At 45.8% G+C, this 21,545-nt stretch overlaps 1 protein-coding gene across 4 annotated transcripts; it reads left to right on the top strand.

Moving 5' to 3' along the window:
- Positions 1–60: 60 nt before the first annotated feature.
- On the top strand, positions 61–20,964 carry HGS (hepatocyte growth factor-regulated tyrosine kinase substrate). 4 transcript variants are annotated; one of them, XM_018553649.1, is made up of 21 exons: positions 61–178; positions 2,701–2,785; positions 5,030–5,105; positions 7,026–7,118; positions 7,486–7,609; positions 9,294–9,346; positions 9,435–9,503; positions 9,612–9,736; positions 9,866–9,944; positions 12,084–12,182; positions 12,278–12,370; positions 12,481–12,519; positions 12,605–12,751; positions 13,217–13,427; positions 14,670–14,842; positions 14,922–15,062; positions 15,676–15,853; positions 15,936–16,065; positions 17,252–17,345; positions 18,803–18,898; positions 20,848–20,964. In XM_018553649.1, exons 1-21 carry the CDS (start codon positions 142–144, stop codon positions 20,947–20,949), a joined length of 2,244 nt encoding a protein of 747 aa, XP_018409151.1. In that variant the 5' UTR covers positions 61–141; the 3' UTR covers positions 20,950–20,964. The 4 variants fall into 4 exon arrangements, with proteins under 4 accessions (XP_018409151.1, XP_018409150.1, XP_018409153.1 ...); XM_018553648.1 differs by having other exon boundaries at positions 13,214–13,427; XM_018553651.1 differs by lacking the exon at positions 12,084–12,182 and having other exon boundaries at positions 13,214–13,427.
- Positions 20,965–21,545: the final 581 nt, after the last annotated feature.

Raw genomic sequence — 21,545 nt, 5'->3', positions numbered from 1 at the left:
CGCTCATTGGGCTCTCGCCGTGACACCGCCTCCTCAGCGAAGTCCCGCCCCACTGCTTCCGATCCCGAGTGACGGAAGCGGAAGAGTGTCTCTCTCGGTTGTTAGGTGTTCTTCGTCTCTCTGTCGATCGGTACCGTCAAGATGGGAAAAGGCGGCGGCACGTTCGAGAGGCTGCTGGGTGAGGAGAGCTGGGGAAGGCTGACATTGGTCACCACGGAGGGGGGTGCTGTTGTGTCATGAGTCACGTGAAGACAAGCCCTGTGTTTTCTTTTATTGTCCTTAGTCACCGTGGCCGCCCATAGACCCTGGCTGTCCACTGAGGGCCTAGAGGGCGAGACTCGGGGTCACCTCTTCCATCCTCAGTGTGGGGCCGTGTTTACATTATTGCGACAGCTGTCACCTCAGGAAACGTTAGCTGTGGTAATAATCGATAACCCCATTGGGGCCCCTGACACACTCATAAACTGGGTTTATTTTGCTTGCATTAGGCCAGCCTCTTCCCTACGGCTATGGAAGGGCCAATAGATAAGTTTACCTATCGCTTCCCTGTAGAAAATGCTGCTCTGGGCTCCCTCCTGTGCCTGTCATGTGATCCACTGAAGGTGAGGACCGAACCCTGTTCCCTATCTCTTCAGCAGAGATCACATGACGAAATGTCAGTCACATGACCAGGCACCTGGCGCGGAATATTCACCAGGGAAGGGTAATACTTTGCAGATTCACCTATGGAAGGTTAAAGTGTATCAAAGAGCAACAATGTTGATAGTGCAGCTCATCGGCCCTCAGATGTGGCGGCCGCATTCGTTTTACTTTTTAGGCTTTTTTTTTCTGGTGATCCTGCCAGTTACACACTTCCTGTCCTAGGGTGACATCATTGTCACCGTAGGACGAAACTGCAGAACACCTCCCCCCTCAGCTCAATAACATAGAGGGAGATTTACTGGAAACAAGGTAACTTTTATAAGAGTGCCGCACAGGAAGTTATCAGCTCTCCTGACATTTTTTTAAATTTCGGTTTTAAAATTTCCATTTCGGTGCACCTCTAAAAAATACCCTTGCAGTGGCCGTCCCCAATCCTTGGCACTGGAAGGGCTAAATGCGTGCCAGGAGTGGCCAAACTCCGGATCTCCAGCTGTTCTGGAACTACAAATCCCACGAGGCATTGCAAGATTCTCACAGCAACAGGCATGAGTTCCTGCGACAGATGCATGATGGGATTTGTGGTTTCACTAGAGCTGGAGGGCTGGAATTTGCCCACGTCTGGTCTAGGGAGTAGAGGAATAAGCAGTAAGACCCACATTGTACCTCGGTACGGCAGGCTTCCTTCTGGCTGCACGACCGGTCCCCCTTCTCCAGGCTCAGGCTTTCTAGGCATCATCATGTACAATGCAGGACCAGAAGTGCTGCATTGTGTGTGAGGACGCCGAGGGTCCACCCACATCCGGGGATATCGGAGAGTGGAGAATAGGTCAGCTGCTGGAGGAAGCAGGAATAGAGCAAGTATTCATTCCTAATCCAGGATGAGCAATTAACCCTTGAAGGGTGGGGTGGAGCTCACCTCAATGGAAATTTTTATAGCTTGCTGCAGTTCAGGTTTAACGTTCAAACAGTTTTCTTAAACTGGAACTCCAGGAAAATAATTTCTGATTTAGTTTACTAATTGTGCTCATAATTCATGCTGACGCTGTCCTTCCTTCGGGGGGCGGGCTTCTTTTGTTCCCCATGGTCCCTGTGTGTGTTGTAAAGTAGCCACTGCTCCAAGCTTGCTCCCGTCATGGACTACAATCTTAATACAAATTAGTAAACTGAACATGAGATTGTAGTCCATCCCGGGGGCGAGCTTGGAGCGGTGACTACTTTACAACACACACAGGGACCATGGGGAACAAAAGTAGCCACCCTCCAGAAGGAAGGACAGTGTCAGCACCAATTCAGAGATGATTGGAGGATCTACAGCCGAGTGATACACAAATAAGGTCCAGTAGTGTCAATAGTTGACGTACTTCAATGTATTTTTAAGATTTAGCTCCTGAGTTTAGTGTCTTTTGCTGGATGCACATATTTCTTGACTTTATAATTGTAATTGCCTAAGAGCGTCAATAATGAATACCACGCTCTAATTTTATCACAATGATTAAAGGAGAACTATGGGGTAAGTGTTTTTCCCCATAGTTCTCCTAGGGATCACGGGAGGACGTATACTAGCGTCCTCTCGTGACCCAAAGCTCAGTATATAGCGAGCTACAGCTCGTTGTATACTGAGACCGCCGCAGCCGGAACTGATCCCGACATTACTGTCGTGATCCACCCAGCGGCGTGATTGACAGCTGGCTCTGCCTATCTAGAGGCAGAGCCAGCTGTACCCGCCCGGTCCGTTCCGTCAGTCAGCGCTGGAGGATCGGACAGGGGAGGGGAGGAATCCCTGCAGGGAGCTGTTAGTGACAGTCACCGCTCTCTGCAGGGACATGATGGAGAAATGAGCGAGCGACAGTATGTGTTCGCTCACTTCCCGATCTATTGAGACGACGTGTGACAGTTTCATTGTCGCACGTCGACTCGAAGTATGAGGGTGAGTGAAAACCACTCGCCTCATAGTAATCCTTTAAACCGAACTATAAACGCACAATATGTGTCCACCTGATTTCTGTATATCTTTTTTTCCTTGTGATTGTCATTGTAATATCTGTTTTATTTCTCTAGATAAAGCCACCAGTCAGCTCCTGCTGGAGACAGACTGGGAGTCCATTCTGCAAATCTGTGATATGATCCGCCAGGGAGACACACAGTAAGTAGGCCCAGACCTGTCTGTTATTTTTAAGCTCGCTGACATAAGTAACTGTTTTGATGTAGAGTTCTTTCCAGACAGTTTTTTGGTATTTTGGGTGCAATGGAGAATTTCTTTATTTCCACAACATGTCCTGATTACATTTCAATATTGACAGTTAGTAGGAGTGAGAACGTGTTTACCCCAGTACTGTGTATTCTCCAAAGATCAAACGATTAGTTACCGCTCCCAGGTATGCATAACATTGGAGGGGGTGGCTTTTAAGATGCTTAGTTCACACTACAAAATTGGTAGAATGTTTAAATCTATGTTTTTATTATGAATTCGACATAAAAATCAAGTTTGTAGATACAAAGAGGTGAGTGATACATGTAGCTAGTTAAAAGTCTAAATGACAAGCAATACAGGTTTTGTTGCAGTGGTCTAGTTGTTATTTGTAGATACATTGAAAGATGACAGTTTCTCTAGGATCCTCAACATGTTTCACCGCTTTCCGGCTTCCTCAGGAGGGCCTCAAACCTAAAACACTGCAACTTTATGGACCAGACAACAAGATGAACTGACACATCAGAGACAAACTCCTCGGGGGGGGGCCAGCATGCACACGGGTGGGGTAACTGCCAGAAATGTAAACAGCCAGCGATGAGAGACGCCCGACCGCTTGTAATAGGTGCGGGTGTGCGAGACGCACACAGCTTACTAGCGCACACAAAGGTGGCTCCATAGGACCATTTATGGGAAAGGTGCCATCCTAATCAGCTGATTCTGCAGCAAACTAAAACTTTTTTACATCAAGGAGCATCATCTGTTGTGACTTTAATATCCCTTTTAATAAGCCGTGCCCTTGAAGATGGGGAGGGTTGCAGTGAAACAAGGGCTGTGCAGGGTGAGGAGATGTCTACAGGCAGGATGGTATGCACTTGATCCAGCAGCTCTAACCAAGGGAAAACATCCATGAAACTGAAGTGATTACAAGAAGAAGAAGAAAGGGAAAGATTGCACACATCTCGTGTAATAAAAACATTTTAACATTACTTATATAAAAACAATGTGACAACTCACACTTTTCCCATTTTAAATAGCTCAAATCAGGTCAGGGGGTATCAGTCCAGGGGTAGCCCACAAGTCATTGCCAGTGAGAAGAATGTAGGAATTGTTGTTAGTTGTGCAGAAAAGGACCCAATGTACAGATCTTATAACTAGCAGCATCCTTAGTCTGCTGGGTGCACCACTCAGGGAAAAGAGTGCAAACTGTGTCAGGATGGGGGTCCAGGGAGCCAGAGGAGCTTCCGAGGGAGTCCTGACAAACAGGTACTCCCTTGAAATTGTTCACGTTGCTCCCTACGCCCTTATCCTGACACAGATGGCACCCAGAGGACCATAGATTATGATTTGATCTGTTTAGGATCTGTACAGTGGGTTCCATTGTGCCAGACAATTGTCAGATGCAGGTCGTACAAGGCAGCCCACATCTCTGCTTTGCTCTGCTTATGCTGTCTGTAAAAATTTCCTTAAAAGCCCAATGTCACAAGAGAGACATTTTAAATGAATAGCCCAGCATGTAAAATAATAAAATGGAAGATCTGCTTTGGCTGCAATGCTCCTCTCCACATCAGTGCTGTCCCTCTCCCCGATCCAGCGCCACTCCTCTTCCAGGTAAATGACATCCAGCTATCGTCCTATGATCCCAATCCTTCATAGACATGGCGCCTGGAGGTGTGTCATTACACCAGTCTGGATTCACTGTACTCTTGGACAGCGCGACACTAGCATGTATTTTGTGAGCTCCATGCTGTCCAGGAGGAAGGGATCGTCACTGCCAGAAGAGAAGAGGAAAGGACCTTTGATGGCAATGGACCATCCAGAAAACTGCAGGAAAAAAGTAAATTGGGTTTTTAAAAAAAATAGGGTTGGGGAGGGGAGTGTAGTTGGGCTTTAAAGTGTCTGTCTATAAAAGCGGGTTATCTGCAGGTTTTGTTATATGTGTAGTTTTGGCAATTACCTTATCTGCTTCGCTAAAGAATGCTATTACACATTTTAAATCTCTATTGTAAACATAAAACAATCTCTCCCCCTACCCCACCCAAAAAAAACCCCAGAATCTTCTTTTTCAGTTTGTGGAGTGTGACCCATTGAATATTTGGGTATATAAGTCACATACAGAATACAATGTATGTCCTGATTCTTTGGCTTTTTAGAACTGTAATTTTATCTGGTGTTTATTATCATTCTGTTCTGTTCCAGAGCGAAATACGCCGTTGCCTCTATCAAGAAGAAGGTTAATGACAAAAACCCACACGTGGCTCTTTTTGCCCTTGAGGTAAGCTGTGGGGTTTTACATACCGTTCTCAGTGTTAGGGTGGGCTCCTCATTTCTCAAGAGGCCATCTCCTTTATGAGGGGGTCATGATTCTACATTAGAGCCTGAGGTTGGCCATACACGTTGTTTGCTCTTGTTCATCTCTGCGGGAAAAACCTTTTATTTCCCAACTCCACCCCCTCCGCTGGGCTATTGTATTCTGACAGCGGTAGGTTTGTCGCTTTTAGAATACCCTGATTGGCCGCAGTCACTGTTCAACCTAGAGTTTTTAGAGATTTTTTTGAGGGGAATTTATCAAACTGGAGCAGACAAAATCTGGAGCAGATGTGCATGACAACCAATCAGCTTCTCTCTTTTTCAAAACTCAACACACTAAAGAGAGAAGCTGATTGGTTGCCCTGGGCAACTGCTCCAGTTTTGATAAATTCCCCCCATTTTCCACTTCCTAACAGGCTCAACTGTCCAGCAAAAGTGACGGTTACAGGGGTTGGAAAAAAAGAACGTAACTCTAGTGGGGGTTGCTTACAACGGTCAGATTTTACTTGTTTGCTTTAAGCTTTTTATTCCAAAAGAAGAAAAAGACTGTTATTGTAACCGCCTACAGAGTGTTCGCTGGAGTTGGGTTTTAATTTGTTTGTCTTAGCCAAAGTCCATCTAAGGCCCCATTCACATTGAGCGATTTTCCGCGCGATTTTATATGAGCGATATTGAGCGACGTGTCGCGTGACTTTTCCCTATTGGGCTGTATGCAATCAGGAGCAAAATCGCTCAAAAAAAGGGACATGTAGGTGCTACAAGCGATATTGTCACTGTCACAAGTCACACTGTCACAAGTTGGCTCAATAGATCGGGAAGTGAGAGAGCGCATACCGTCGCTCACTCACTCTCAATCATGTCCCTGCAGAGAGTCGTGACTGTCACTCATGGCTCCCTGCAGGGATCCCTCCCTCCCAGCTCCGATCCTCCAGCGTTGACTGGCAGAACGGATGGGGAAGGGGCGGGTACAGCTGGCTCTGCCTCTAGATAGGCAGAGCCAGCTGTCAATCACGCAGCTGGGTGGATCTCGACAGTAATGTCGGGATCCATCCCGGCTGCGGCGGTCTCAGTATACCGCGAGCTGTAGCTCGCGGTATACTGAGCTTTGGGTCACAGGAGGACACTAATACATTATATGTCCTCCCGTGACCCTAAAGAGAACTATTGGGAAAAACACTGATCCCATAGTTCTCCTTTTAACAGGCAGTAAAACTGTTGTAGAGTAGCTCTGCTGTGTTATTGCTAGGGACAGACTGCGGCATCTATGTCAGTTTTTGTTTTGCCTTTAGTGTATTAATAAATAAATAAACTTGCACCTTTACCGATACTAGTATTGGTATTGTTGCCTATACCGAGTATCTGGGCGAGTACTTTTACTTGCCTAAATGCTCCAATACCTTCCCTGATACCAGAGCTTTTGGTCAGAGGGAGATTTGCTCTGACCAGCAGTGCCGCAATGGAACAAGGGGCTGGCTTCCGGGCCAATTAGGAAGCCAGGCGGCGGGTATTGACTCGCCGACTGGCTTCCTGTTTGGCTGGAAAGCTGATTCCATGCTTTTTGGCTGGCTCCGCTTTCCAGCCAATCTGCATCGAGGCGGCCAAACAGTTGGCTCGATGTTGATTGGCTGGCAAGTCGGCTTCCCGGCCAGTCAGCATCGATCCAGCCAAACAGAATGGAGTCAGCTTCCCGGCCAATCAACATCGAGCCGGCCAAACAGCCATTTCAATTTTTTTTTGCTGTGTAGCAATCCCAGAGTTCCACTTTAAATGAAAGCGTAATCATAAATACTTTGTTGCCATTTATAATCTTGTTGTTTTTAATACCTTTTTTATCACTATGTTCCCATAGCATTTGGTTACATCGATTTTTGCTTTATTCCCCCAGGTTATGGAGTCTGTGGTGAAAAACTGTGGCTCAACTGTACACGATGAGGTGGCAAATAAGCTAACTATGGAAGAGCTAAAAGAACTACAGAAGGTAATAATGTGTATATATCTGTAGATAGCAGATCATTAGAAATATTCATTCTGCAAAGGTCATTCAGTTACTGAGACTTCCTAGTCATTTGCCTCACCTCCAGAAGCTCCACCCATTCCCAAGCACCTCTCTTCCGACTGGTATTTGCTTGGGAAAGCCCCATAGACTATCTTGTGACTATTACACAACTTCCTGAACAGTCAGGTGAACTGTGTCATGCAGCTCAGATAGTGTATTGTAAAGCAACTTCTGGAATCAGACTGTTGTACTAAACAAAGTTCAGATGCAAGAATCACTAAGCTATGTAGTGCACCAGACTCTCTAGGTAGTGAGTTTGTTAGTGATTTTTTAATTTTTTTTTATTTAGCGAGTTGTGGAACCGAACGTTCGGAACAAGATCCTGTATCTGATCCAGGCCTGGGCCCACGCCTTTCGCAACGAACCCAAGTATAAAGTTGTACAGGACACCTATCAGATCATGAAGGTGGAAGGTAAGGAAGGCTTCCTGCTACAGAGGACACACTGAACATTGGATGTAATGAGGATTTTGCTCACAGCAGCTTTTAATTAATCTATTTTCATTTTTATTTCCCTGTAAATGGAGTTCTTATGCAGAAGTCATTTAAAGAGGTTGTTGAGAGATCATTAAGCCCTTTCCATTGACAGAGAAGGTTGTTCAGTGAATTTTAGTCTCCAGGTCCACAGGAGAGCCAAGGACTTGTTTTGTGTTGTTTTTTTAAGTGGACCTGTCCCGTGGATTCCAGACTGGGGCCTTAAAATTCTGGCTTTGTTACTATTAAACCCTGCTTGCTCCTGTTACTAAGCCCCTACTGCTCACTAAAGTTCTGACATTTGTCGGTTGACTGATGGGCAGTGCTCAGTACTTGCAAGGAAGGGGCTTAGGATAGAAGTTTAGGAGTCCCCCTGTATAGAATCCAAGGGGATCCACACTGGCACATCAATAACATAGGTATTTGCCGGCCCCACAAAGTGCTGCACTTCAGCACCGTCAGCCCACCAAACCTGCAGTCTGTCTTTAGAAAACCCTTCGCTTCCTTCAAGGAAATTACTTAGGGTCGTAAGTTGCTAAGCAGCCTCCGTCTGTAAGCGGAAGAATTTAACTCTTGCAGAATTTGTTATTTCTAATGCTGAATTTGTACATTCCTAGAATTAATGGACTTCTTTACTGAGACCTTATAGGACATGGAAAGAGGTAAACGGTAGCTCCCATTTCTTCTGGCTACATCTACGGTTGGGTCAGTGCAGTTCTGTGATCCATTTAGAAGTTTGTCAGGGGCTGTATCTGAGCAGTGAGCTACAAGGAACAGTTATGCTGCACAGTGCAGTGATCCGCAGTAGCCAGAACTCCATTCACTTTTTTGATTACATGAAAGTGATTCTGTTGCTTTCTTTGGGAATTCTGAAGAGCTCCTTGGAACTGAAGACTGTAAATACTTACCATTACCATGAGTCTGAACGCCTCCATCTTCCATTGCTGCAGCCTTTGGCATTTGACACTTCCAGGAGTGTCATATGCCGGCATCCCCCGACGCTCCCTACGGTGCCTTCTTCCATCTGCTATGTCATTACAGGACTCAGCGGTAACGTAGGTGCCAGAGTGAGGAGCCACAGCGCAAGGTTGGTGATGCAGGCATTTGACATTCCAGGGAATGTTGAATGCCAAAGACTTTGCTGGAGGCTACACCACTGGAAGATTGATAAGTTGACTTGCCACCCACTGAAGAGGTACATCTAGAGAAGCCTTCTTTAGAATACTCAGGGGATGCAACAGAGTAGATTTAAAAGCCAAATTCCAACTATTTTTTTCTATAGAGTGGAGAAGTATTAAAGTTTCTGCGTTGCCATTGGGATGATTTTCCCTCGCTTCCTGTCCCACTGACAACAGGCCAAGAAATGGTTAGGGGGGATAATGGATGTCACCGGGACAGAAAGGCACAGATAGCAATAAAACATTGGAAGTTTTAACACTTCACAAACTTCTGTGTCCATATTGATGAGCTTTCCACTTACTTCCTGCCAGGACAGGAAGTGAGGGAAAATCTCACCAATAGGGAGGCAGCAATAAGGTGAAGTGTCTGATACACATTAACACACTTTTGCTAGAGTAGCTTTGAGACTTCATATATTTCTGTGTTTTTTTTTTTCTCTCTTCAGGTCACAACTTCCCTGAGTTCAAGGAGAGTGATGCCATGTTTGCTGCTGAGCGAGTGAGTCCATTGTAAATTCTTCTTCGGTGGGGAAATGTAGCACTGAAGGGTAAAAACGGAATCTTGACCAGCTTTCTTTATTCTGCAGGCTCCTGATTGGGTAGACGCCGAGGAGTGTCATCGCTGCCGTGTTCAGTTTGGAGTCGTGACGCGGAAGGTACGTGTGGCACTTGTCTTTTTATGTTCTGCAGCCTCTTTGTTCCCACCTGCATGTTTCCAACCAAGCCCACCGTTTTATATTTCTGTCATTCTTTTTTCCTTGCAGCATCACTGTAGAGCCTGCGGGCAGATTTTCTGCGGGAAGTGTTCTTCAAAGTACTCCACCATCCCCAAGTTCGGCATCGAGAAAGAAGTACGTGTGTGCGAGCCCTGCTATGAACAGTTGAACAAGTAAGTGCCTTTGGTGAAACAATAGCCACCATTATGTTTTAAGCACAAGCACTCGATTGGCTTTTGGTTTTGCTTCTCAAAAGCCGTCCTTGGCATGTGCCTCACTGAACCTGTGTTGTCCTGTTGCAGGAAGGGAGAAGGAAAGTCCGCCACCAGCGGTGAACTGCCCCCAGAATACTTGACCAGCCCTCTGTCTCAGCAATCACAGGTGAGAGGAACATGCCACCTATGTGAACTTTAAATGGAAACTTTTTAGACTACCCTTATTTCAAATATAAGTTAGCTCATATCTGATGTTTTACCAGAATTCTTGCTCGCAGGGATGCCAGCAGAAAGATCTTCACTTTAGAGTTCCATGCTCCCCTCTCATCACAGCCAGTGTTCCCTGTCCACTAAAAAGCCAAACACAATAATGGCTGTGGTGTGACGGAGGGGGGCAGAGTGAAACAAGATGTAACGGCTCCTTGTTGGAGCCCAAAAATTAGAAAGCTTGTGGGTTCTTAAAACGATCAAAACAAAGAAACATCACAAAAATTCCTTGTGTAGGGGAAGTTATCTGACCGGGTGTTGTACATAGAAGAAACATATGATATGTGTGCAACGGAAAAAGGGAATTTTGGTAAGGAAGTTACTGCATACTCAGAATTTGGGTCTCAGACTTGGTAGTGCAGCAATCCTTAGCTATCGGTGCATGGCATACCCCATTATATTAGACAATTTTTTAACAAATATTACCTTGGTGTATACCATCATTTCTCAATGACTTCTGAAGTATGTATGTGTGTGTGTATATATAATATATTGCCTGTACCCTATAACAGGGCTGGACAAATCCAGGTCGCCATGGCGACGAAAAAAAGCTCTCTGGCGACCAGGTATTATAGCATTTTATATGGTTTCATTGATTACAGTTTCACCAGCCGCCACTAGATGGCATCCAGTAGAAACAGCATTTCCTAATTCAGTCACAAGTGTTTCTTTCTTAATGGGGTTTTTTTTTGTATGGTGAGAGGACGTATGGGTCAGTGCTGTGATCGTGAGCGGACGTATGGGTCAGTGCTGTGATCGTGAGCGGACGTATGGGTCAGTGCTGTGATCGTGAGCGGACGTATGGGTCAGTGCTGTGATCGTAAGAGGACGTATGGGTCAGTGCTGTGATCGTAAGAGGACGTATGGGTCAGTGCTGTGATCGTAAGAGGACGTATGGGTCAGTGCTGTGATCGTAAGAGGACGTATGGGTCAGTGCTGTGATCGTAAGAGGACGTATGGGTCAGTGCTGTGATCGTAAGAGGACGTATGGGTCAGTGCTGTGATCGTAAGAGGACGTATGGGTCAGTGCTGTGATCGTAAGAGGACGTATGGGTCAGTGCTGTGATCGTAAGAGGACGTATGGGTCAGTGCTGTGATCGTAAGAGGACGTATGGGTCAGTGCTGTGATCGTAAGAGGACGTATGGGTCAGTGCTGTGAGAGGACATATGGCTCAATACTGTGAATGTAGGAGAGCATTTGGGTCAATACTCTGCTAGTGAGAAGGCATATGGGATTAGTAATGTGAGTGTAAGAGAACGTATGAGTCAGTACTGTCTGTGTAGGCTTGTCCAAAAAACAGGGCAATGACAACCAGGGTTTGTCTGGGTCTGTTTTACTGATTTAATTTTTTCCATACACACTTTACTTTTGTGTTTTGTGAATTTGTGTAAATATGTCAGTAAAATAAGATTGGGAAATACTGATCGCCATGGCGAACGGCTGTAGTTTGTCCAACTTTTTCGGCTGGCTCCTAGATCTCTGTGAGATTTGTCCAGGCCTGCCCTATAAAGATGTGTGTGCCTTCACCTAACTAAATAACCCATACTTGTCTTTTCTGTTATGTGTCACTTACATTCTAAAGCTTTAGGCTGTTACATTAATTGAGCTTTATTTGCAAGCGGTATCCCTAGGGGTGGTTATGCCTTTGGGTGGAATATCTGGCATTGTATGCCCCGGGTTTGGGACAAATTTGAAGTGTATGCAAGGCCAAAACCTCTAGAGTCAGAAAGGGTTTCTCCAAAGTGAACAAAGTTCCAATCTTACAGATTTGTCACAGGGACAAATATCCCCATTGGCGGGAGGTGTTCCCTTACCAGTTACTCTGGTGACCACTCCAAAAATTTGGATTTGCCTTCTGTCTCAGCATCGTTGGGGATGCGTTGGCCCTCTTGAGTTTTACAACAGATTGTAAAAATTATATGGTTGGCTTTAAGCCACCATTCCGAATACCCATAGATGATGGGTACGGGTACAGCACCTAGTTTTAGTGTTTTTGGCATTCCTCCTTTTTTAACCCCCTAAATGTTCTGTGTTTAGATGCCACCTAAGAAGGATGAGAGTGCTCTGCAGGAGGAGGAGGAACTGCAGTTGGCCATCGCCTTGTCACAGTCTGAGGCTGAAGAAAAGGAAAGAATGGCAAGTTGGCTTCCATTGCTGATAGATATCCTAGTGTGGGTTTTTGGATATAGGGAGCCTCAGCTAATGTGGATGATTTTGGTCTTGACTTGCAGAGACAAAAGAACACGTATGGCGTGTATCCAAAGGCAGACCCGACCGCCGTTACCTCCTCCGCCCCGCCGGCCAGTACTCTCTACGCCTCTGTGGTGAGTTGCTGTTTGGCACATTCAGATTCCCCGATTGATCATTAAAGACGGGTTGTTGTTGATGACATGTATTAAATTTTATATTTTTTTTTGTCCCCAACAATTTTTAGAATTCCTCTGCTCCACTTGCAGAAGAAATAGACCCCGAGGTAATACATTATAGGATTATTACTGGACAGAATTATTTTTGGTTGCCTTTCATTATGCTCGGCCTCATCTGTCTTTTCTGTGCAGCTTGCTCGCTATCTGAACCGCAATTACTGGGAGAAGAAACAGGAGGAGGTGCGGAAGAGCCCCACTCCATCCGCACCAGTACCAACAAGTGAGCCTGCGGTGCAGGTGGCTGAGGTGCCACCAGTCAGCATGGTCAGTGTTATGGAGGTAAGAATCCTGTTTCGTTTTTAGCCAAGCAGGTCGACATTTCAGCAGCTTGGCTGTGTACCCCGTATCGCCAGCATATCAATAATTCGAAATCACCTGCACTCCATACAGCATACAGACCTTGGATGAAAGGTTGGTGCTTGAAGTGGCAACACGGGTGGCGCCATGTCAGATACAGTCCATAACAGAAGTCACCAGCACTCGATGTGTTTAAGAAGTAGAGCACATTTTATTAAATTGTCACAAGCGTCATACAGCCAACGTTTCGGGGGCCACGCAGGGTCCCTTCTTCTTTTGGCTGTATGACGCTTGTGACGATTTAATGAAAGGTGCTTTACTTCTCACCAGCATATCCTTCACACAGTATTTTAAAGAATATCCCATTGTAGTGAAACTAAACATTGTAAACACTTATTCAGTTGCTATGTTGGTTCTGGACTCAATTACCTCCCATTCCTTCAGCAGCAGTACCAGAACGGCGAGTCGGAGGAGAATCACGAGCAGTTCTTGAAGGCGCTGCAGAACGCCGTCACCACTTTCGTGAATCGTATGAAGAGCAACCACATGCGTGGCAGGAGCATCACCAATGACTCGGCTGTGCTGTCCCTCTTCCAGTCTATTAACAACATGCACCCACAGCTCCTGGAGCTGCTCAACCAGCTGGATGAGAGACGCTGTAGGTACCAGGGACTTAATGGGGGCACATTGCTGTATGATTGCGGGTTTGGTATTATATATTAGGGATAATGAGATTATTTTACATAGCTTATAGTGTTTGTGTTTTTGCACTTTTTGCTACTCCAAATATTAATTGGTGGACAGATCGGACCTCTGGGTATAGGCTCTGCCACTGGAAGAATGGAAATGAATACAAAAAAAAGCAGAGGGATATACTCCTACCATCTTTGTTTGTAAACCCTTTTCTTTACAGAAAGAAAGAGCACAGTTTTAGCTTAATGTCCTAGAAGGAAGACCAATGTATTGATTTCCCTCCAGTTTTTAGATTTAGTGCCTTAAGTCCTAGCTCAGGAGTATTTCTCCCAGGCTCTTAGCAGTATCACAGCAGACCCAGAGGTGCGCTGCCAGGAATCCTATCTAATGCTGCCTTGATCCCCACATCATCACCCTCCAGATCTAGAGATCTATGGTGAGCTTGTGACTCTCAGCTGTCTAAATTTGAGCCTCCTCTTGGGGATAGATACCTGGGGTACTAAGCTCCCTAGTCTGCTGTGTCCTTTAGGGAAGTGTGGGGTTGTCTGCTCTGCTGCTTCCTTCTGGCGGCCACAGGGTTAATCCTAGGGGCTGGGTGCCTGTTCCTTTCATTTGGCAGCTGTCCAGTGATTCATATGGTTCTCTTTTGTGCTTCAGGTTCTGTCATTACTTACTGGTGACATTTATTTGAAAACCCTTTTCAGTATTGTCAAATATTGCTACTTGACAGTGTTTGCATAGAGCACAAGCTGTTTTTACTGACCGCATTATAGAAGGCCCTGCCCTGAACACTGATGACGCTGTTTGCTTTGAATGGGACAATATGCATGAGGTGATGGAACTGACTTCTTGACTCCTGAACATCCACTAATATGCTGTTGGGTATTGAAGGGTAGTGAAGATGAAAGTCTGAAGAAAAACATTTTGATTTGCATGTATATACTACTACTGAGCAGGGTATCTGCCATTTTAAACGTCACTAGGTACGGAGGAATTTGCCATTACAGTACACACCAGGATCCTGCATATTGGAGGTGTCTTTAGATTCCAGGATACTTAGTTGTCTTTGACTTACGACATCTAGTGGCTCTGTATATACCAACCAACGTCATACAGTAGACAATGTGAGCTTGTTGGCACTGTTCATTTTAGGCTAGTAAAATAAAGCGTAAGGAGTACACTAACATCAGAACATGTTTCTCCACAGTGTATTATGAAGGTCTTCAGGACAAGCTGGCCCAGATCAGAGACGCCCGTGGGGCTCTCAATGCACTTCGCGAGGAGCACAGAGAAAAGCTGCGACGAGCTGCAGAGGAGTCCGAAAGGCAGCGGCAAATACAGCTAGCACAGAAGCTAGAGATAATGAGGCAGAAGAAACAGGTAAGACACGCACGACGGCCGCTAAGCGTATACACGGGTTACGATGAGCAAGACTTACACGTCATACCTGTGTCTTTAGGAATATTTGGAGATGCAGCGCCAGCTTGCCATCCAGCGCCTGCAGGAACAGGAGAAGGAAAGGCAGATGCGTCTGGAGCAGCAGAAGCAGACCATCCAGATGAGAGCCCAGATGCCAGCTTTCTCTCTGCCGTATGCACAGGTGCGTTTCTATTGTTGCCGGAGCACAACGTAATATCCTATACAATCGCTGATGCATTTTTATGCCCAGGCATTACCCAAATTTACCTCCCAGTCCCACTCTATAAAATGCCCCAGCTAATGTTGGGGGGTTTTACGTCATTTTCAGGCCTAAAATGTGGAATATAACATGGGTGCAAAAATTGAAAAAAGGGCCTCAGTCATGAAGGGGTTAATGATTGTCTTTTATGTTCCTGAAGTGAGAAACTGCTTTTATTACTCCAGTAAGATTGTCATCTGGGTTGTAAAAGCCTGACAGGCAGCTGCTGGGAGCCCAGTTCCTGTTGACATACGCATGCCACCAGAGCTGCATCTGCCTAGAGCCCTTTCACTACACAATATGTGTGGACTCCTGGGAGTCCAGACAGAGGCATCGTCTTGCTAGGCAGAGTTGTGTAGGCCAGCAGGCAGTGCTTGGGATATCATTGCAGTAAAGGTATTGTGTGGTCAGCCAAAACATGAAGTTAGGAGTACACTGGATTTCTATACCGGAATATAACAGGAAGAATGAATGAGAATGTATTGGAGAGCTGCACTGAATGGTTTGGTGTTTTTTTTTTTTTTGTCCCTGACAGATGCAGTCCATGCCATCATCGGGTGGTGTCATGTACCCACCTTCTGGCCCCAATGCTTATCCGGGCACCTTCAGTCCATCGGGCTCAGTGGAGGGCTCTCCTATGCACGGGGTGTACATGAATCAACCAGGGCAGCCCGGCTCTGGGCCCTATACCGCAATGCCGGTACCTGGGACAGGTAAGTGACTACCTAGACTCTGCCTCGGTGTTAATAAAGCGGGCTGTTTTTGTTAATGGTCTCCTCATTGTCCTTTTTACAGACCCTGGCATGGTAAATGCCTATATGTACCAAGCAGGATCTGCTCCTGCAGCACAGCAAGGACAGCCAACTACCAACCCTGCGTACAACTCCTACCAGCCCACTCCAACACAGCCCTACCAGGTGAGCTCTGTTTCAGCTTAATGTGCAGATTTGTCGTGGACAATGCAAATAATAGGTCAACTTTTCCTTTTAGCCTTTCCATTTCCCCCTTCTCATAAACATGTTGGGTTTTATTTAAAAGTGTCATCTTGTTTTCAGTGCATACTTTGTTAGACCCAGTGATGTACTGCTCTACGCAGTGCAGGTAGAACATGGCTGTTGAAAGGAGCTGTAAATGGCTCCCTGAAAACCGGAGACCAACCTAGGTATAGCTCATATATGTGATGCTGATCCTCCACAATTGAAAGAACTGAAGTCCAATGAATGAAAGTGGCAGACCAGGAATAATCAGGCTGGGAGGAAAGAGCTAGTAGGTAATGCTGGAGATCCTCCAGCCAGGAAATATGGTAGCCTCTATTAGACTTGCTGCAGCTTCTAATGCACATTGTGAGAAGCTCCCAGTGTGCAGGGATATCCGAGTAAGCAATCTCAGTCCAGGAGAGGAGCCGGTACAACTGTGCAAGACTGAGACCCCGTTCACATTGAGCGATTTATCGCGCGGTAATTCCCGCGATATCGCGGCAAATTACCGCGCGATATCGCGCTCCAATGCAATCCAATGGGGCAAAGGGTCCTGCTGTCGCGGGTCGTGTGTCGCTACAGCAGGACCCTTTTTGGAGCGGATTTAGCCGCGATTCAAGCTTGCTCAATGCAAGCTTGAACGCGACATCGCGCGGCAAATCTCGCGATGTCGCGCAAATATGCAAATCGCGCGACAAACGCGCGATTTGCATATCGCGCAGTGGGAACGGGGCCTTAAGGGAAAGCCACAGTTCAGCTTTCAATGCTTTTAATCCCAGCCGAACCATTTTATTTAGTTAGGAAAATTAAGAAAGTATGACAGAGATAAAAAAACCTCACCGACATTTTAACCATTCCTAACTTTATCCAAAACCAAAACATTTAGGGCTGGCGTTGGGCTTTAATTTGTTGCTTGCTTAAAGTACGCCCAATATTACACGTCCATCTAAGGACTCCCCTGTCCACAGGATGACAACACCACTGTGTTATTAAATGGCAAACGGCATTGTCACCCTGTTAAAGGATGAGGAAAAAAACCAGACCTACTGGCAGGATCAACAGGTAATAAAACTGTTGCAGGGAGGACTCATTTTGCCCATATTTCTGCTTTAAGTTGTTGTATTTTTTTCTTTTTCAGAACGCGACCTCCCAGAATCCTCCTGCTAGCGGGATGAATTACATGGGTGCACAGTCTGTCCCCATGGGCTATCAGCCATATAACATGCAGGTTAGTTCAATTAATGTGCAAGGCTAAAAGTGAATTTGAAGTGACCCTAGGCTCGGGAGTTAAATCTTTTAAAAATGCATTCAAGTGGATTGTAAAGTAGCTCCAAGCTCACTCCCGTGATGGACTACAATCTTAATACAAATGAGTAAACTAAACATGAGATTGTAGTCTCTCACAGCAGTGAGCTTGGAGCGGTGGCTACTCTACAACACACAGGGACCATGGGGAACAAAAGTAGCCCCCCTCCAGAAGGAAGGACAGTGTCAGCACCAATTCAGAGATGATTTGAGGATCTACAGCCGAGTGATACACAAATAAGATATTTCTTGAATTCATTTCTAAGATTTAACTCCAGAGTTCAGTGTCACTTTAAAGGATAAGTACACTTTAAAACAAAATGCCCTTATGGCTTTGCCCCTTTTTTTCCTGACCTGATCTGAGCTAACTCGCCCTTCCACTCCAAAGATGCATACTTGCCTCAATTCGATGGCTGGGCCTCTGGTATTGGTTTACATCATGGCTTCGCTTGCATTTACCAGCTGCATAAACTTCTATGGGACAGTATCTGGCCAGTAGACACCGCCCTATAGAAGTCTGTGGGGCTTTAATCACAGGTGCAGCCAGGAAACTGAGACCTGCGGTGCTAGATGTAAACAAATACGGGAGGTGGCCATCAGATCAAGCTAGGTATGCATCTTTGGAGGGGAAGGTCTGGTTAGGTCAGGGGAGGGGGCCAAATGGATAAGCGCAGTTTGCTTTTAATCTTTCTCTGCCTGTGTGCAGCCGCAAGTGCGAAATTCGCATAATGTGTGACCAGCTTTGATAGTCACTTACTTTCTACCTCTGTGACATTGGTCGCCAGGACAAATAGAGAATTGATGGCAAATAAAACCTGACGCAGGGTCTCATCCTTCCACTCTATCCAAAACTAATCAAAAGCATTGCTTTGACGTACACTTTAACCCTTTCACTGCCACAGACATGAAGTATTACATCTGTGACAGAAGGGAGCTGTACACACTCCTGGCTGCTATATTGAATGCATTTTTTTTACTGAAAATGTGGGTTTGATTTAGGCCTGGTTCACACCTGGGTGTTTTTACAGCGCGTTACTACGCGATGTAAAACGCTCAACATGTGAAAACCAATAATTGCCTCTGGGTATGGTTCCCACCTGGGCGTTTTACAGCGCGTAGGAACGCGCTGTAAAACGCCCTACGCCCAAAGAAGCCCAAAGAAGAGCTTCTTTGGGGGCATATTTGCCGCGCGTATCCATCAGGATACAGCCGGATAGCCCTCGGAAACGCGCGTTAATTGTGCATTTCTTTTACCGCAAATTGCTGTAAAAACTCGCGGCAAATGCGCATATTCCTTACACCCACGTGTGAACCCAACTTAACAGTTGCACTAATATCATGTGACATAAACAATTGCAACTGCCACTATTTATTCTACAGGGTCTCATTTCTGCTCTCCCTGGACAAGACCCAGCGATGAACAATATGCCTTCCCAGCAACCTTACCACCCTGGACAACAGCAGATGTACCAACCGGTATGTGATGATCGCCTCCTGTGATCGGGTCTTGGGAGGATGACATGTCATATGAAACACAGTGGGTTGAGTTGAGTGGAATTAAAGTGTATGTAAACTCTGACAATGAGCTTCTCTTATTTGCTCCCTTTTTGGTATGTTAAAGAGGAACATTACCTGCCAATTCAATGTCTCCTAAAACAGATACTTGTAAAGAAAAACCCCAAGAAATGTTTTATTAACCCTTGCAGTGGGGCTATGAAAAAAACGTAAATTATTTGCACTTATGGACAACACCCGAATCTTATATAATGTGACAGCTGCAGTGAAAACAAGAGGAAACGTGTAGTGTTCCTCCAATCAAACAATAGTGGGGCTACCCATGCACAGCAAGGGTTAACTGCTTGTTTTTGTGTAGGTTAAAAAACAAAACTTATACTCACCTGAAGCATGGAGCCGGCTTGTTCTTAGACTGGTCCTTCCAATGTCTCCCTCACCTCCGATGCAATGATCTAAGGTGCCTTAAATCATCACATTCTATGCTGTGTGTATAGACATGAGGATGCTGAAGAACATTCCAATGCTGCAGCAAAGGACAAGACAGGTTAGAGGTAGCGCTGCAACAGCCGGCTGGCTCGAAGCTTCGAGTGAGCACAACTATATTTTTTAACCTGGACAAAAAACAAGCACTTAACCCTTGCAGTGGGGCTACCCTAATAAAGAAATCTCCTGGAATTCTGCTTTAAGGCATGCTAACCGTCAAGTAGGGATGCACCGATACTGAGTATTTGGGGGAGTACTCGTACTCCCTCAAATGCTCCCGATGCCTATCTCAATACCGGAACTTCAGGAATCAGGGCAGCTAGTAATTACACGCCGCCCGGCTTCTTTTAATGGGACTTCCGGTATCTGTTTTCTGTATCGGCGAGTACCAAAAAAAAAATATCGGTACTTGTGCTCCGATACAGAAAAACCGGTATCGGTACATCCCTACCGGCAAGGTTGCCAGAGTGCTTATTTCACCTCTCAACTGAATTGTCAAGCCCTGAAATGACCGGTGTCAAATGCTGATCACATGTGCAGCCTCATGGCAACTGCAGTCCAAATAGAGCAGGGGTGGGCAGCTCCGGCCCTCCAGCTGTTGTGGAACTTCAACTCCCATGAGGCATTGCAAGACCGACAGTTACAGGCAGGACTCCCAGAGGCTTGGTGGGATTTGTAATTCAAGCACAACTGGAGGGCCGGAGTTGTCCACGTCTGAAATTTAAGGTTAAGATGGCACACTCATTGCCTATAAAGGGATAGGGGGGCTGCAGTTGTAATTGTGCTTTAAATATACAATTTGACGTGTTTTTGTTATATATTTTTAATACGTGCACAAAATACCTGTTGATCATGTCCATTATTCAGATCTGTCCTGTGCACAGTGTCCTCCCAGTTTGTATCTTGCAGTACAGAACAATAAGTCCCTATGATGTGGAGGTAAGAACGGGCAGGAATCAGTACTTTATCCACAGACATCTGGGCAGGGCTGGCACCAAGCCTTGCAATTTTAGTCCACGATAGGGCATGTGATGTCACTCCACAAGAGGACATTAGGAGCCGAGTGCATTTCTGGCAGATTGACCGGTACCCTGTACTTGCAGGGTCTTTAAAATAATAAAACATGGGGAAAACACACACACACGCAACAACTGTACATTTCCCCCTGTTGTATTGTTCTGAAAAGTAACATCACTGAGCGATGTTTGGGGCACCTCTCCCTACAGTGTCTTCGAGGGGACAATCCCTCCATGACGTTTCGGTGGCACGAGAGGTAAGTGATTACACTCTACTTTTTAGTTTGCAGGTTCATTTTGATATTAGTGACAGGGTCACTTTAAGGGACTGAAATATTTGTCCTTTTGTGCAGTATATGTTGTATTTAGTATGCTGGTCTATGGAGTGATTGTTTCTCTTTTCTCTTATAGATGGCAGTAGGTGCTGGTCAGCAGCAGCCTCCACAGCAGCAAGCAACACACGGGCAGCAAGTGCCAGGGGGCAGCGAAGCCCAGTTAATCTGTTTTGATTGATACTCTGAAGCACCCGTCTGTTCCCGGCCATCTGTCAGAATTAACCCCACCCTCGCCACAGCTGGCATTCCCTGCCGACATGTGTAGCATGCTTTCTTTATCAGTACTGCTGCAGTAAACACTACATTTATGTAACTGCCATTTCCTGTGTCTTACCTAGCTGTGCTCCATCTGCCGGCTTCCTCTCTACGATCGCCACCGCTGGCCAATGCCTCACTGCTCTCTACTAACATTGTAATCTGTCCGTAGCCCACCTGTAAGATGTCCAGAGCTGCTCATCCTACCGAGCCTCTCACTCACCTCGGCCGACATCCTCTGCCTAGCACCTGCTGCTGCTGCCACCTCTTTTTTTAAAGGAGCCCCCATCCCATGTTTGTTGCTCACACGTTACACGAGAAATCATTGTAAAATCCTAATCGGCCTCAGCTTTCCCAAACTGTTGTTGGTGCTTCTGCAGTGTTAAAGGGATAATTCACCCAAAGCTGATATCGAAGACGAATCAACCACCATTTTTTGTTTTGTTATCCCTCGGCTCCTAACAACGTGGTTTCCCTATAAGATTTCCTGGCACCCACCTCCCTTTTTAGTGAATTTTT

This window comes from Nanorana parkeri, unplaced genomic scaffold, assembly GCF_000935625.1.
Source record: "Nanorana parkeri isolate BGI_ZX_2015 unplaced genomic scaffold, ASM93562v1 scaffold126, whole genome shotgun sequence".
NCBI classification, from domain to species: Eukaryota; Metazoa; Chordata; class Amphibia; order Anura; family Dicroglossidae; genus Nanorana; species Nanorana parkeri.
This window is presented reverse-complemented; position numbering and strand designations above follow the sequence as displayed.

What these genes read in the sequence shown, in the direction of transcription:
- HGS (XM_018553648.1), top strand. Translation starts at nt 142, where the DNA reads ATGGGAAAAGGCGGCGGCACGTTCGAGAGGCTGCTGG. An exon ending in GTACTCTCTACGCCTCTGTG is followed by an intron (nt 12,371 to 12,480) that starts GTGAGTTGCTGT and finishes AACAATTTTTAG; the next exon opens with AATTCCTCTGCTCCACTTGC. An exon ending in AATGCCGGTACCTGGGACAG is followed by an intron (nt 15,854 to 15,935) that starts GTAAGTGACTAC and finishes TCCTTTTTACAG; the next exon opens with ACCCTGGCATGGTAAATGCC.